At 49.4% G+C, this 11632-nt stretch overlaps 1 protein-coding gene across 1 annotated transcript in view; it reads left to right on the top strand.

Moving 5' to 3' along the window:
- MED15 (mediator complex subunit 15) overlaps window positions 1-11632 on the top strand; it is a 64886-nt gene continuing 53254 nt past the window's right edge. Inside the window, exon 1 of the mRNA XM_027575763.2 lies at window positions 1-188. Coding sequence (XP_027431564.2) covers window positions 121-188 — 68 coding nt within the window. The 5' untranslated portion in view covers window positions 1-120. The remainder of the gene's footprint in view (window positions 189-11632) is intronic.

Here is an 11632-nt window from a genome sequence, read left to right as displayed (position 1 = left end):
GCGCCTACGACGGCTTCCGGGTTCGGGCCTGGCGCTGCGGTAGAGGCGGCGGCGGCGGCGGCGGCAGCGGCAGCGGCGGCGGCTGAGCGGGACACGGGTGGAGGGAGCGGAGGGACCGGCATGGACGTTTCGGGGCAGGAGACCGACTGGCGGAGCGCCGCCTTCCGGCAGAAGTTGGTCAGTCAAATGTGAGTAGGGGCCGAGCTAGAGGGCGAAATCTCGGTACCTTCCTCCCTCAGCCTTTCCGCGCGCGGAGGGCGAGGCCCGGGTCGGACTCGCGGGAGATCTAGGGCGGCCGGACCCACTGGGGCCTGGGGGCGCCGAGAGGGCGAAGGCTCCCGGGACGCGCGTGAGTCCCAGGGCGCGGCTGAGTCCTCGGCTGTCCCTTCCGTTCTTGGCTGATACGGACTGTTCATTAGCTTTCCCGGGGCCGAACTCTGCAAACCAGCGAGCCCTGGCTTATGAGTCATCGTCCTGAGCTTTCTCATTCGTCATTTGTGTGCTTTGGTTGCAGACTTTCCCCTGCTTTGAATCACACTGAATTCGAAAAAGGAAAGGGGCAGCCCGTGGCGGCTTTAGCAAATCTGGGTGTTTTGTGATTCGTCTTTAAGAAAAGCGCATCAGAGTGAGAGAAAGAGATTGGAGGGGGGTGGATGGAAGATGAGGTTGGGAGGCTAGGTATTTGGGGCTGTGGGCGGTGGGGGATGGAGAATCCACGGGTATCCTGCCTCCTCCGCCCCCCAGTCCCGCCCCAGTGTGGATTTTGCGAAGGGTGGCAGGAAGAGGCTGTCAGGAAGCGACCGTCGGTTGGGAGGAGGGAGTGAAGAGCTGGGGTTAATATCTCTTCCCCACAGTTTCAGCTGCTGAACCCCTCAATGCAGGGGCTGCCAAGTGCGCTCTAGGCTTCATCTAGTGGAACTCCAGCGCCTCACCACCCACTGCTTGTTTCATTTAGCAGTCTTTCACTGAGCTTACTGATGTTGTGCTAGCCGCAAATTTGCCTGAGACAGCCCCTGCCCCCAGGGAATGCACTATCATAAAGGAGCAGTTACAATACAGTCTTTCTCGTAGAAAAAACTGACAGTTTGCTGGAGCAGGGCAGAAGGAGCTTTCTGGAGTAGGTGGCGAATAGATTGAGCCCTAAAAAGACAAGTAGGAGTGTGAAAGGCCATCATTCCAAGCTGAGTAGTAGGGAAGTGTGAACTCTCGCTGCATTGGAGGACGTTGCTATAGGCTGAGTTCTGGGCATTGAGGAGAAAGGAGGTTCAGGAGATGGTAATGGAATGAGGGTGAGCAGGTGCTGACATGTTAGTGGTGGGAGTGCTGTGCTAAGGAGTTGAGCTTGTATTTGGCATGTTGCCTGCTTTGAGGTAGTGAAATGCCAGAGTTGGGAAGATTCCCGGAGTCCTTGGAGATGGATCAAGAACAGAGGAGAGAGGTCAGTTAGGCCATTATGAGTTTTGAACTCTTGGAGTTTGGGGACCTGTCATTTTTCATCCCTGTGTTCCTATTGCTAGATCACTGCTTGTCACATTGCTCCATAAAATGGTTGTGGAATGACCTAGTCGGCAAGAGATTATAAAGGCCTGCACTAGACAGTGGTGGAAACTGAAAGAGGAAGACCATTCCAGAGAAAGGGGAGAGCAGGCATGGACAGTCCTTGATGACTAAACTGGATGCAGGGGGTGGAGTGCAGCAGCATGGAAGGAAGGAAGTGGGACGGAATGCCGGCCGGGAAGCCTCTTAGTACAGTGGAAGGTGTGGGGACTGTAGAGTTAGTGGCTCTGGGCACTGCTATGGAATAGTCTGGGGACAATTCTGCAGATACTGCAGAATCGGTGAACATTGTGCTGGGTTTTTGGGGGGGGATTGATCCCCTGGAGTTGTCTGTAGGTGAAATCTTTTTTTTTTATTTTTTTTTATTTGAGGGAGCGAGAGAACGAGCACAAGCAGGCGGAGGGGCAGAGAGAGAGGGAGAAGCAGGCTCCCCGCTGAGCAGAGAGCCCGACACAGGGCTGGATCCCAGGACCCCGGGATCATGACCTGAGCAGAAGGCAGACGCCCAACCAGCTGAGCCACCCAGGTGCCCCTATAGATGAAATCTTGAGGGATGTCCCACTTCAGGGCTCAGCAAGAAAAGCCCTCCGGGCAAAGATTCTTCTTTGGGTTTGGGGAGACCAAAGACCCAGAAAGATGAGTTGCCATCAGAGGAAATTGGGGAGGGTGGGGGAGAGTCAGAGGACAGGAGGGCAATTGAAGAGTCTCTGGGTGTCAAGGACTGACTGGATACTTCATAATTCAACTTCCTTCTGCTTCCAGGCAAGCTGGATTCTTTCCTTTATTTGCCAGATTGCTGCTTGTGTATTAGTTTTTCTCTTGCTGCCATCATAACAAATGACCACAAATATAGTGGCTTAAAACAACACAAATTTATTACCTGGCGGTTTCTGTAGATATAAGGTCTAGGTGGACTCAGCTGAGTCTTCTGCTTAGGATCTTACAGGACTGAAATCAAGATGTTGGTTAGGTGTGCATTTCTTCCTAGAGGCTCTATGGTAGAATTTGCTTTCAAGCCCATTCAAATTGTTGGCCAAATTCAGTCCATGCAGTTGTATGACTGAGGTGTTCTTGTACCTTACTATTTGTCAGCCAGTGGTCAGTCTTTGTTCCTAGAGGTGGCCTGCATTCGGGTCATACTTTCTATGTGACCCCCTCCATCAGGGGTGGGTTCTTCGGCTGCATCTTTCTGACTTCAGCCAAGAAAATTCTCTAGTAAAGACTCAGGTTAGATTGGGTCCACTCAGATAATCCAGGATGCTGTTCTTATTTTAAAGTCTATAACTTTTATTCCATCTGGAAAGTCCCTTCTGCCATATAACATAGCATGTGCCCAGCTTCCTGGGATTAGGGCATGGACATCTTTGGGGAGCCCTTCTGCTACCCCTGCTGGGATAAGCAGTTTCAGAGCTTGTCTGCCTCACATGATGTGGTGTTCTCAGTTCTCAGATTTGTCTGTTTTCTCTCCAGGGTTCACTTTGAAAGTCATGATTCTTGGTGCCTTGATTTGTTGTGTTCACAGGGTTAATTCTAACTTTCTCTGATATTTATGCTGTTGTTTGAAGGAGGATATCTTGGGAAATGTTTTGAACCCAACTAATTTGTATAGATGAGGGAGTAAAGAAAGCATAGTGAAGCACTGGGGAGCTTCAACAAAAGGAGAAGCATCTGGTAGTTGGTTCACTGTCTCCACCTGGCTCTTGAATATCTACCAAGAGAGAACAGTGCTTGGGATTGCAGGCCCAATAATCTAATCTTTTGGCTGCCATGAGAAAGAGCGGTTTTGGTTTGGGGCTGGGTAGGAGAGCCCTTGCAGGGACTCCATACAGCCTCTTCTTGGCCCTTCTCTACCTCTACCTCACCTGAACCCATCCTGGACTGCTGCCTCCCCCTCGCTCTCTACTGCCCTGCTGAAAACCTGTCCGTGACTTTGTAGCATTAGAACAAGACTCCAGATGGCCCACCCTCCCAGCCCTTCACCATGGCCTGGCCTAGCCACCTCTTCTCAATCCCCCAAGTTTGCTCCAGCACTCTGGTCTTTGGTCTTTCAGCTTCTTGAACATTCTAAGTTTTTTTTTTTTTTTGGTTCTCTTTAAATGAGTTATTATCAAGTATTTGGGGTATCCAACAATGGGTAGACTTCCCCCCACTACATTTATGAACAGTTTCTTTTCCTGTTCTTCAGATGTCTGCTTAAATACCAAATACTCCAGATCCTTCCCTGCTTATCCTGCCTAAAGTGGGTCATCCCCTCTGATATATTGGATCTCAGGCCCTTGTAGTTTCCTGTAGGAAATACAGGAATGTAGTTTCCTGTAGGCATATAAACACTTGTCGAAGAGTGCAAGAGTAAGTATTTTCTTGAGGGCTGTGTGTGCCGCCTCTCGTAGTATAGTGGTCTTCTTTACCTGTGCCAGCATGCATTGTGAAGCCCTGGAATCCCCACTCACTTGTTAGCCAAGTGACCGAGGGCAGGATACCTAACCTTTTTGGATCATATTCCTCATCTATGAAATGGCTGGAGTCCAGTAGTGTCACAGGGAAGGGGGGGGGGGGCGGGGAATGTAAAGATCTTTACCTGAGCCCTAGCAAATGCCTCCTCCTTAGGTTCTTGCAAGAGTAGGAGCCTTGGAAGGTGAAGGTAAAACCCCCAAGCCTGGTTAGGGGAGTTGATGACACTTGAAGGAGCTTGTGGGGAGGGTAGTTGTGACACTGTTGGTGAGTTCAAATCATCTCTTCATTGAACATCCACTCTCCCTGCAGCACTGCAGGAGAAGCCCCACTCCCCCCCCCAACCTTAGAGTTCTCAGGCTGGCCTTTGTGGGCCTTGGGCCTTCCTGGGGGGATTGTTGGATGAGTGTTGAACATGTGTCTGGTCTATAGGATCCCAGAGAGCAAGCATGTATCTGTAGTAGCCGGCACTGCACCTGAAATAGAGTGGGTAAGGAGTGAATGAATGAAAGAACTTCATCAATCCATTCTTCCCATTCTTTTAAAATTTTCTGCCATCTTATTCTTGAGACTTTTATGCCTCCCACCTCTCAGTACAGCAGATTGCACATATAGACATGAAATAAATAAATGTCTATTGGGTTGAACAGATTGCAAAGGGGAGGAGATCCGGGGGTGGGAGGTGGGGAAGGGCAGTGTGTATCAGGGCTCTACTCAAGTGCCAGGAGATCAGGGAACATGTAGCCGAGTCAGGGCAGACAGGTCAGCCACCTCTTCTGGTGAAGCCCTCAAAGGAGATTGAGCTCCAGGTTGGGACCTAGGGGATCCAGAGCTTTCTGCCTGGACTGTAAGGAGAAAGTTGAGTGCTATTTAGCTAGAAACATAATGAAACAAAGCAAAAAAAAAACCCATAAGGAACAAAGAACAGACAACTGAACAGCAACTTCCAAGGGCCTGGAGAGGCCTTAGGACAGTGGGGAGTGCCCTGAAACTTGCATGTCTAGATTCTGCCTGTGGGTTATGTTCTTTTTTTTTTTTAAGATTTTATTTATTTGAGAGAGAGAGAGAGACAAGCAGGGGGAGGGGCAGAGGGAAAGGGAGAAGCGGACTCCCCACTGAGCTCCAGGGATCCTGACTTGGGGATCGATCCCAGGACCCCAGGATCATGACCTGGGCCGAAGGCAGACACTTAACTGACTGAGTCACCCAGGTGCTCCCTGTGTGTTATGTTCTGTCCTCCAAGCAGAAGCAAGGGAGTCTTGGCTGAGCCTTTTCTGTGGCTTATCCCACTCAGGCTTCCCAACAGTCCTTTGCCCTACTGGTGTGATTCTGGCCCTTGTTTTCCACTGGGGAAGCTCCTGAGCACCACTGCTTTCTTCATAGCCTGGTTGGTATCTAAACAACTGGGCTGGCTCGCAGGCTTCTGTGTATAAGCCACCATTAAAACGTCCATTCCCTGAGGCCAGGGGCCCGTCTCTCTGACCACCTCCAAGCCTTAGTGCTCCTGATGGCAATCAGGAAGTAATTGTGGAGCCATTGACTTCAGGGTCCTGAACCTTGGCCCTACTGCCTCTTGACCAGGAGTGACAGTGACCTGAGGGGATGTAGGCCCTCATCTGCTCAGGACTTTCTCAACAGCCGCAAGAACAGCAGCTGACATGAATCCCTACTGCAAGAGCTGACCTATGTTAGCTCATTGAGTTCCCACTTGTGCTGTCAGTCGATGTATTTATTACTTCCTTTTTTTTTTTAAGATTTTATTTATTTATTTGAGAGAGAGAATGAGAGCACGAGAGGGAAGAGGGTCAGAGGGAGAAGCAGACCCCCCGCTGAGCAGGGAGCCCGATGCAGGACTCGATCCCGGGACTCCAGGATCATGACCTGAGCCAAAGGCAGTCACCCAACCAACTGAGCCACCCAGGCGCCCTATTATTTCCATTTTTAAGATGAAGAAACTGAGGTGTAGAGGAGAGGTCATTGCTGCTTATAGTTATACCCTGCATGTTACAAATGAATGCTTTTTGAAGCAAAGCAGGACAAGAGAGGCAAACCACCTTTTAATTTTTGAAAGAGTGGTCGTGCCTTTTGGGGGTAGAGGGAAGATGGCAGCTGGAAGTTAACCCAAGCCAAGTGCCGACAGGCATCCTGTTGAAATTTGAGAAACTTCCCGTGAGTCAGTGGGACCCAAACAGTGGCAGAAGGGCCAACAAGCCTCCTATGATCTTTGGCCTCGACACAGGCTATAGCCAGCCTCCCAGCCTCACTAGCTCCCTTTTGTAAGAGACCCCACCCACCTACCACACCTAGCAGCCCTTACATCCATTCCTAACAGGAAGTCTTCCAACTCTTAACTGCCATTTGTGACAGCGTGGCTGTGGTTAGTCCAGGCTCCGTGTGGGGCATTCCCGGGTGGTCACATGATCATCTCCCTGTCACTGTCACTTTAAAGCATTCCTCAGGACAGTAATGTTGGTTACATACCAGAGGGTACATTTTTTGAGGAATTGTAATGAATTTTTTTAAAAATTCAAAATGGAAAGTTCAAATGCTAAAACCAAGTAGTGTAGTTTAAAGACCCCATGCCCATGGATTCACATTCAGCTTCAAGCTATCAATTCTTGCTTCGTGGACTCCACCCCCTGCCCCCAATTATGTTGATGCTGGGAATGTTTGGCCACCCACTGCCTGTGGGTTCAACTCTGAGCCTGACTCCCTCCTCCAGGGTCTGCAGCCCACTGTACTGGCTGTCTGTGGATCCTCAGAAGAGCCCAGCTCTTTCTTGTCCTGGCTGTTCTGCATCCTGTTTGTTTGCCTGTTTGAGCGACCCATCCCTCCCATGGCTCAACATTGCAGTCCCATCCCACTCACCCTTCCAGGACACCAGGACACCCGCTTCCTCCTTCCTCTTCACACACATTCTGTGAAGAGTTACCAGTTTGCACTTGAATTGTTTGAACACTCGTTTCCCCCGGTCTGAATCCCTCGTGGGGATTCCTACATCGCAAGGAGTGCTGTGGCGAGTGGATTCCCAAGCACTGCCAGAGGCCTCTTCAGGCTCTGTGGTGATAGTGGTCTAACCTGATGAGTGTTCACTTCAGAGTTGGAGAAAGTCTTTTTTTTTTCAAGAATTTTTTCCTTTTTTTTTTTTTAATTAAGTAATCTCTATACCCAAGTGGGGCTCAGACTCATGACCCTGAGATCAAGAATCCCATGCTCTTCCGACTGAGCCAGATTTGATTGATTGATTGATTGATTGATTTAATTTATTTTTTAAGTAGGCTCCATGTCCAGCGTAGAACCCAATGCAGGGCTTGATTTCATGACTCTGAGATCAAGACCTGAGTTTCAAGAGTCCGATACTCAACCGGCTCAGCCACCCAGGTGCCCCTTATTTTTAAGTAATCTCTACATACAGCGTGGGGCTCGAATTTATAACCCGAGATCAAGATGAGCCAGCCAGGTGGCCCCCGAAGTTGGAGAAAGTCTTAACACTGTGCATGGGAAGACACAGGCAAAACGACATCCTCACAAGCTGCTGCTGGAGGCATGTAAACGAGGCTATTTTTCTGGAAGGCTGTTCGGCAATACTGTTCATTCCAGTAAGCTTAAAATGTCTACTTCCTTAGGCATTTCCTCCAAGGCTGTATGCAGGAGAGTATTCAAAGCCTCTTGGCAGTGAGGATGCTCATAACCACATCAAGTCAGGAGTGGAGCTGGGTTAGATTTGTTGTGGGAACTGGAGATGGTAGGTTCAGTGCTGCTGTTAAAAATGACATGGGAGAGGGGCGCCTGGGTGGCTCATTTGGTTAAGCCTCCAACTCTTGGTTTTGGCCCAGGTCATTATCTCGGGGTCCTGAGATTGAGGACTGTGTCAGGCTTCTGGCTTGGTGGGGAGTCTTTGAGTTCTCTCCCTCTGCCCCTCCCCCCACTCATGCTCACACTCTCTCTGTCTCTCTCTCTCAAATAAATAAGTCTCTTAAAAAAAAAATGACATGGGAGGGATACCCGGCTGGCTCAGTCGGTGGAGCATGTGAGTCTTGATCTTGGGGTGTAAATTCGAGCCCTACTTTGGGTATAGTGATTACTTAAAATCTTTAAAAAAAAAAAAAAAAGACATGGGAGATGTTCCGTAACCCGTCGATATTGAGAAGAGCAGGTTAGCAAGCAGGACATGTGGTCCAGAGTGAGGTTTTTTTTTTTTAATTAAGGATTTTATTTATTTATTTATTTGAGAGAGAGAGCGCACACACAAGTGGGTGGAGGGGCAGAGGAAGAGGGAGAAACAGACTCCCCCCTGAGCAGGGAGCCCAACTCAGGCTCGATCCCAGGATCCTGGGGTCATGAACTGAGCCAAAGGGAGATGCTTAACCGACTGAGCCACCCAGGCGCCCCTGGAGTGAGTTTTGTTAAATAGACATTGTTAGCTAGTTATCTGAGTAATTTTCATTTTCTTTGTAACTTTCAGTACATGTGTATTTTTTTTTTAAAGATTTAGTTTATTCATTTGAGACACAGAGATAGAGAGAGAGAGAGAGAGCATGAGCAGGGAGAGAGGCAGAGGGAGAAGCAGGCTCCCCGCTGAGCCAGGAGCCTGATGTGGGGCTCGATCCCAGGACCCTGGGATCATGACCTGAGCCGAAGGCAGACGTTTAACCATCTGAGCCACCCAGGCGCCCCGTACATGTGTATTTTTGTTAGCAATAAACTTATGTTCCTTTTGTAGTCAGAAGTCTTGAAGAAGAGGTGGGCCCTCTTTGCACATGAGGAGGAGGGAGCTGTGGTCCCAGATAGCTACTACCATAAGGTGGAAAATCACAGAGTGGGTGTCCTCCCTCACCAGGGCCCTGAGCGCCACCACAGCCTTCCTAAGATGATTCTTTTCCTTTCTGCCCCTGCTAGGAAGCATTCTCCTTTCAATCTGAAACTGTCCTTCCAGATGGCCTTCCCTCCATGCTGGTATGAGAGCTCCAGCCAGATGCTCCCACCTCCATGCCAGGCCCTCTGCTTTCACTCTTTTCTGTTCTTTCTCTTCCCCATTGGAGGTTTTGGCCTTGGCCTCATCTCCTCCTCATGAGCCCTGATGTCTCAGCCCATGGCAATTCTTCCTGTTGAGTTTGTAGGGTCTGCACTGGGTGCATCCTGCATACTGAACAGATGAATTCTTTTTTGCTGTCTTTACAAACTCATTTTTGGTTTTTTTGCCTTGCCAACAATATTATAAATTGCTTGAGTGTAGGACTTGATCTTATACTTCTGCATCTTGTTGAGCTCCTGGCATGGTGCCTTGGCTTGGATAAGAGGTGTATCATAATCACAGGTAGGGTGGTAGAAAACAGTGCTGGCTTCTTTTCTGATGGTCTTCCAGGGCTTTCTCTCATCAGTGCTCCTCCACATTGAACCACTTCTCATTCGAAGCCCCCCCCTTTTTCTTTCTTTTTTTTTTTAAAGATTTATTTATTTATTTGAGAGAGAGAATGAGATAGAGAGAAAGAACATGAGAGGGGGGAGGGTCAGAGGGAGAAGCAGACTCCCTGCTCAGCAGGGAGCCCGATGCGGGACTCGATCCCGGGACTCCAGGATCATGACCTGAACCGAAGGCAGTCGCTTAACCAACTGAGCCACCCAGGCGCCCCCCCCCCCTTTTTCTTTAATCAGAGACACTTACTTGAAGACAGGGAGTCCACAACGGTTACAAGGTGGTTCTCTCTCTCTCTCTCTTTTTTTTTTTTTTTTAAGATTTTATTGATTTATTTGACAGAGAGGGAACACAAGCAGGGGAAGTAGGAGAGGGAGAAGCAGGCTTCCCACTGAGCGGGGAGCCCAGTGTGGGGCTCTATCCCAGGGCCCTGGAATCATGACCTGAGCCGAAGGCAGACGCTTAACAACTGAGCCACCCAGACACCCCATATGAGGTGGTTCTCTTTAACAGATAAATAAGTGAGTACCCAGTCCGGGAGAGCAAAGAGGATATACTAGAAGCCTAGGTGTAATGATCTTGAAACCCACCCTGTGAGGGAGATGCTCTCTTCTACTTTAATAATGACTCTCTTGCTAACCTGGTGGGGGTTAATAAAGATCCCTGATTGAATGGGTTAAGTATCTTGAGGTGGAGTAGCTGTTACTTAGGGCAGTGAGTCCTTGGAGAAGACATTTGACCTCTGGAAGTCCCCGTTGTCCTTACTTTGAGCTTTTTATTTTGAGACTGTTTCAAACATGCAGAGTTGTAAGCATAGTACAGAGTGCTCTGGTACACCCTTCCTTCAGATTTACCCATTCTCTCATTTACACACATTTTGGTGCTTGTACTTGGTGAATAGCAGCCAAGTTCTCTGTCTTGCTCCTTCCTCCGTCTGGACCCTGTTTCCTCTTAACCCTTGGACCCATAGGCTTCTCTGAGTTCTCTGCCTGGGAATCTGCTGGTGGGGTGGCGGCAGGTAGGGAACAGAAGGGACCCAGCTGCTGGTTAGCCTTGGAGCTGAGCCACTTGCATCCAGTCCAGGAGAGGGAAGTCTGGAGGTGTGTGGGGGGGTGGTTGTTGGTTAAGAAGTGGCTCACCCCCATCCCCACTGTCCTTCTTTTCTGCTCCCTACCACTTTCCAACTTTGCTTCAGTCCTGGGGCACCTGGGTGGCTCAGTCAGTTGGGCGTCTGCCTTCAGCTCAGGTCATGAACTTGGGGTCCTGAGATTGGCCTGTGTCTGGCTCCCTGCTCAGCAGGGAGTCTGCTTCTCCCTCTTCCTCTGCCCCTTCCCCTCCTTGTATGCATGCTCACTCTCTGTCAAATAAATAAATAAAATCTTAAAAAAAAAAAAAAACTTTGCTTCAGTCCTCATGAGAGGTGATGTTTGAGGAAATGATCTAGCCACTGTGTATGGGATGGCGCTCCTGTTGTAAAGTAGAAAAAATGCCAGATTTGCGTTGAGAAGCTCTGATGGATCATCCTGGGCCCTTCCAAAGCTACAGATCTGCTTCGATTCATGCTGGGGAGGATTCACGCCTATGAAAGTGCAGAGGGCATATTCTGCAGGTACTCTGTACTCACAATTCAGGCACAAGGCCGTTCCAGTCCAAACCCATGGATGGGGTCAGGGCTTAGGAGCTCTAGTTGTCTCATGTGGTGCTTGTTTGTTTGTTTCGCATGGACATGCGTAAGCTAGCATGAGAGCGGGGGAGGGGCAGAGGAAGAGAGGGAAAGAAGCAGATTCCCCTCTGAGCATGGAGCCTGATGTGAGGCTGTATCTTAAAACCCTGAGATCATGACCTGAGCTGAAATCAAGAGGCGGAGGCTTAATTGACTGAGCCACCTGGACGCCCGGTGCTTCTTTATATTGAAGTATAACAAACCTACCTCAGTGAATGACACAAGGACACATCTTCAGCATGACACCGCTAGATGAATGTTGACACATGTAAATGCCCCATAGCCATAGCCCGGGCTGCATCTGGAACAGGCCTGGCACCCAGCAGACTCCTTCCTGTGCTTTAGCCAATGCAGATTCTGCTCCCGTTCTTCTGGCTTCCAGGCCACGGAGACATGTGTTCTTAAATTTGCTGTCATTGGAGTCACACCGTGTCTGGCTTCTTATATTTAGCATCATGTCTGTGATGGGTGACCATCCTAATGGG

The sequence above is a fragment of the Zalophus californianus genome, chromosome 14 (assembly GCF_009762305.2).
Source record: "Zalophus californianus isolate mZalCal1 chromosome 14, mZalCal1.pri.v2, whole genome shotgun sequence".
Lineage (NCBI taxonomy): Eukaryota > Metazoa > Chordata > Mammalia > Carnivora > Otariidae > Zalophus > Zalophus californianus.
This window is presented reverse-complemented; position numbering and strand designations above follow the sequence as displayed.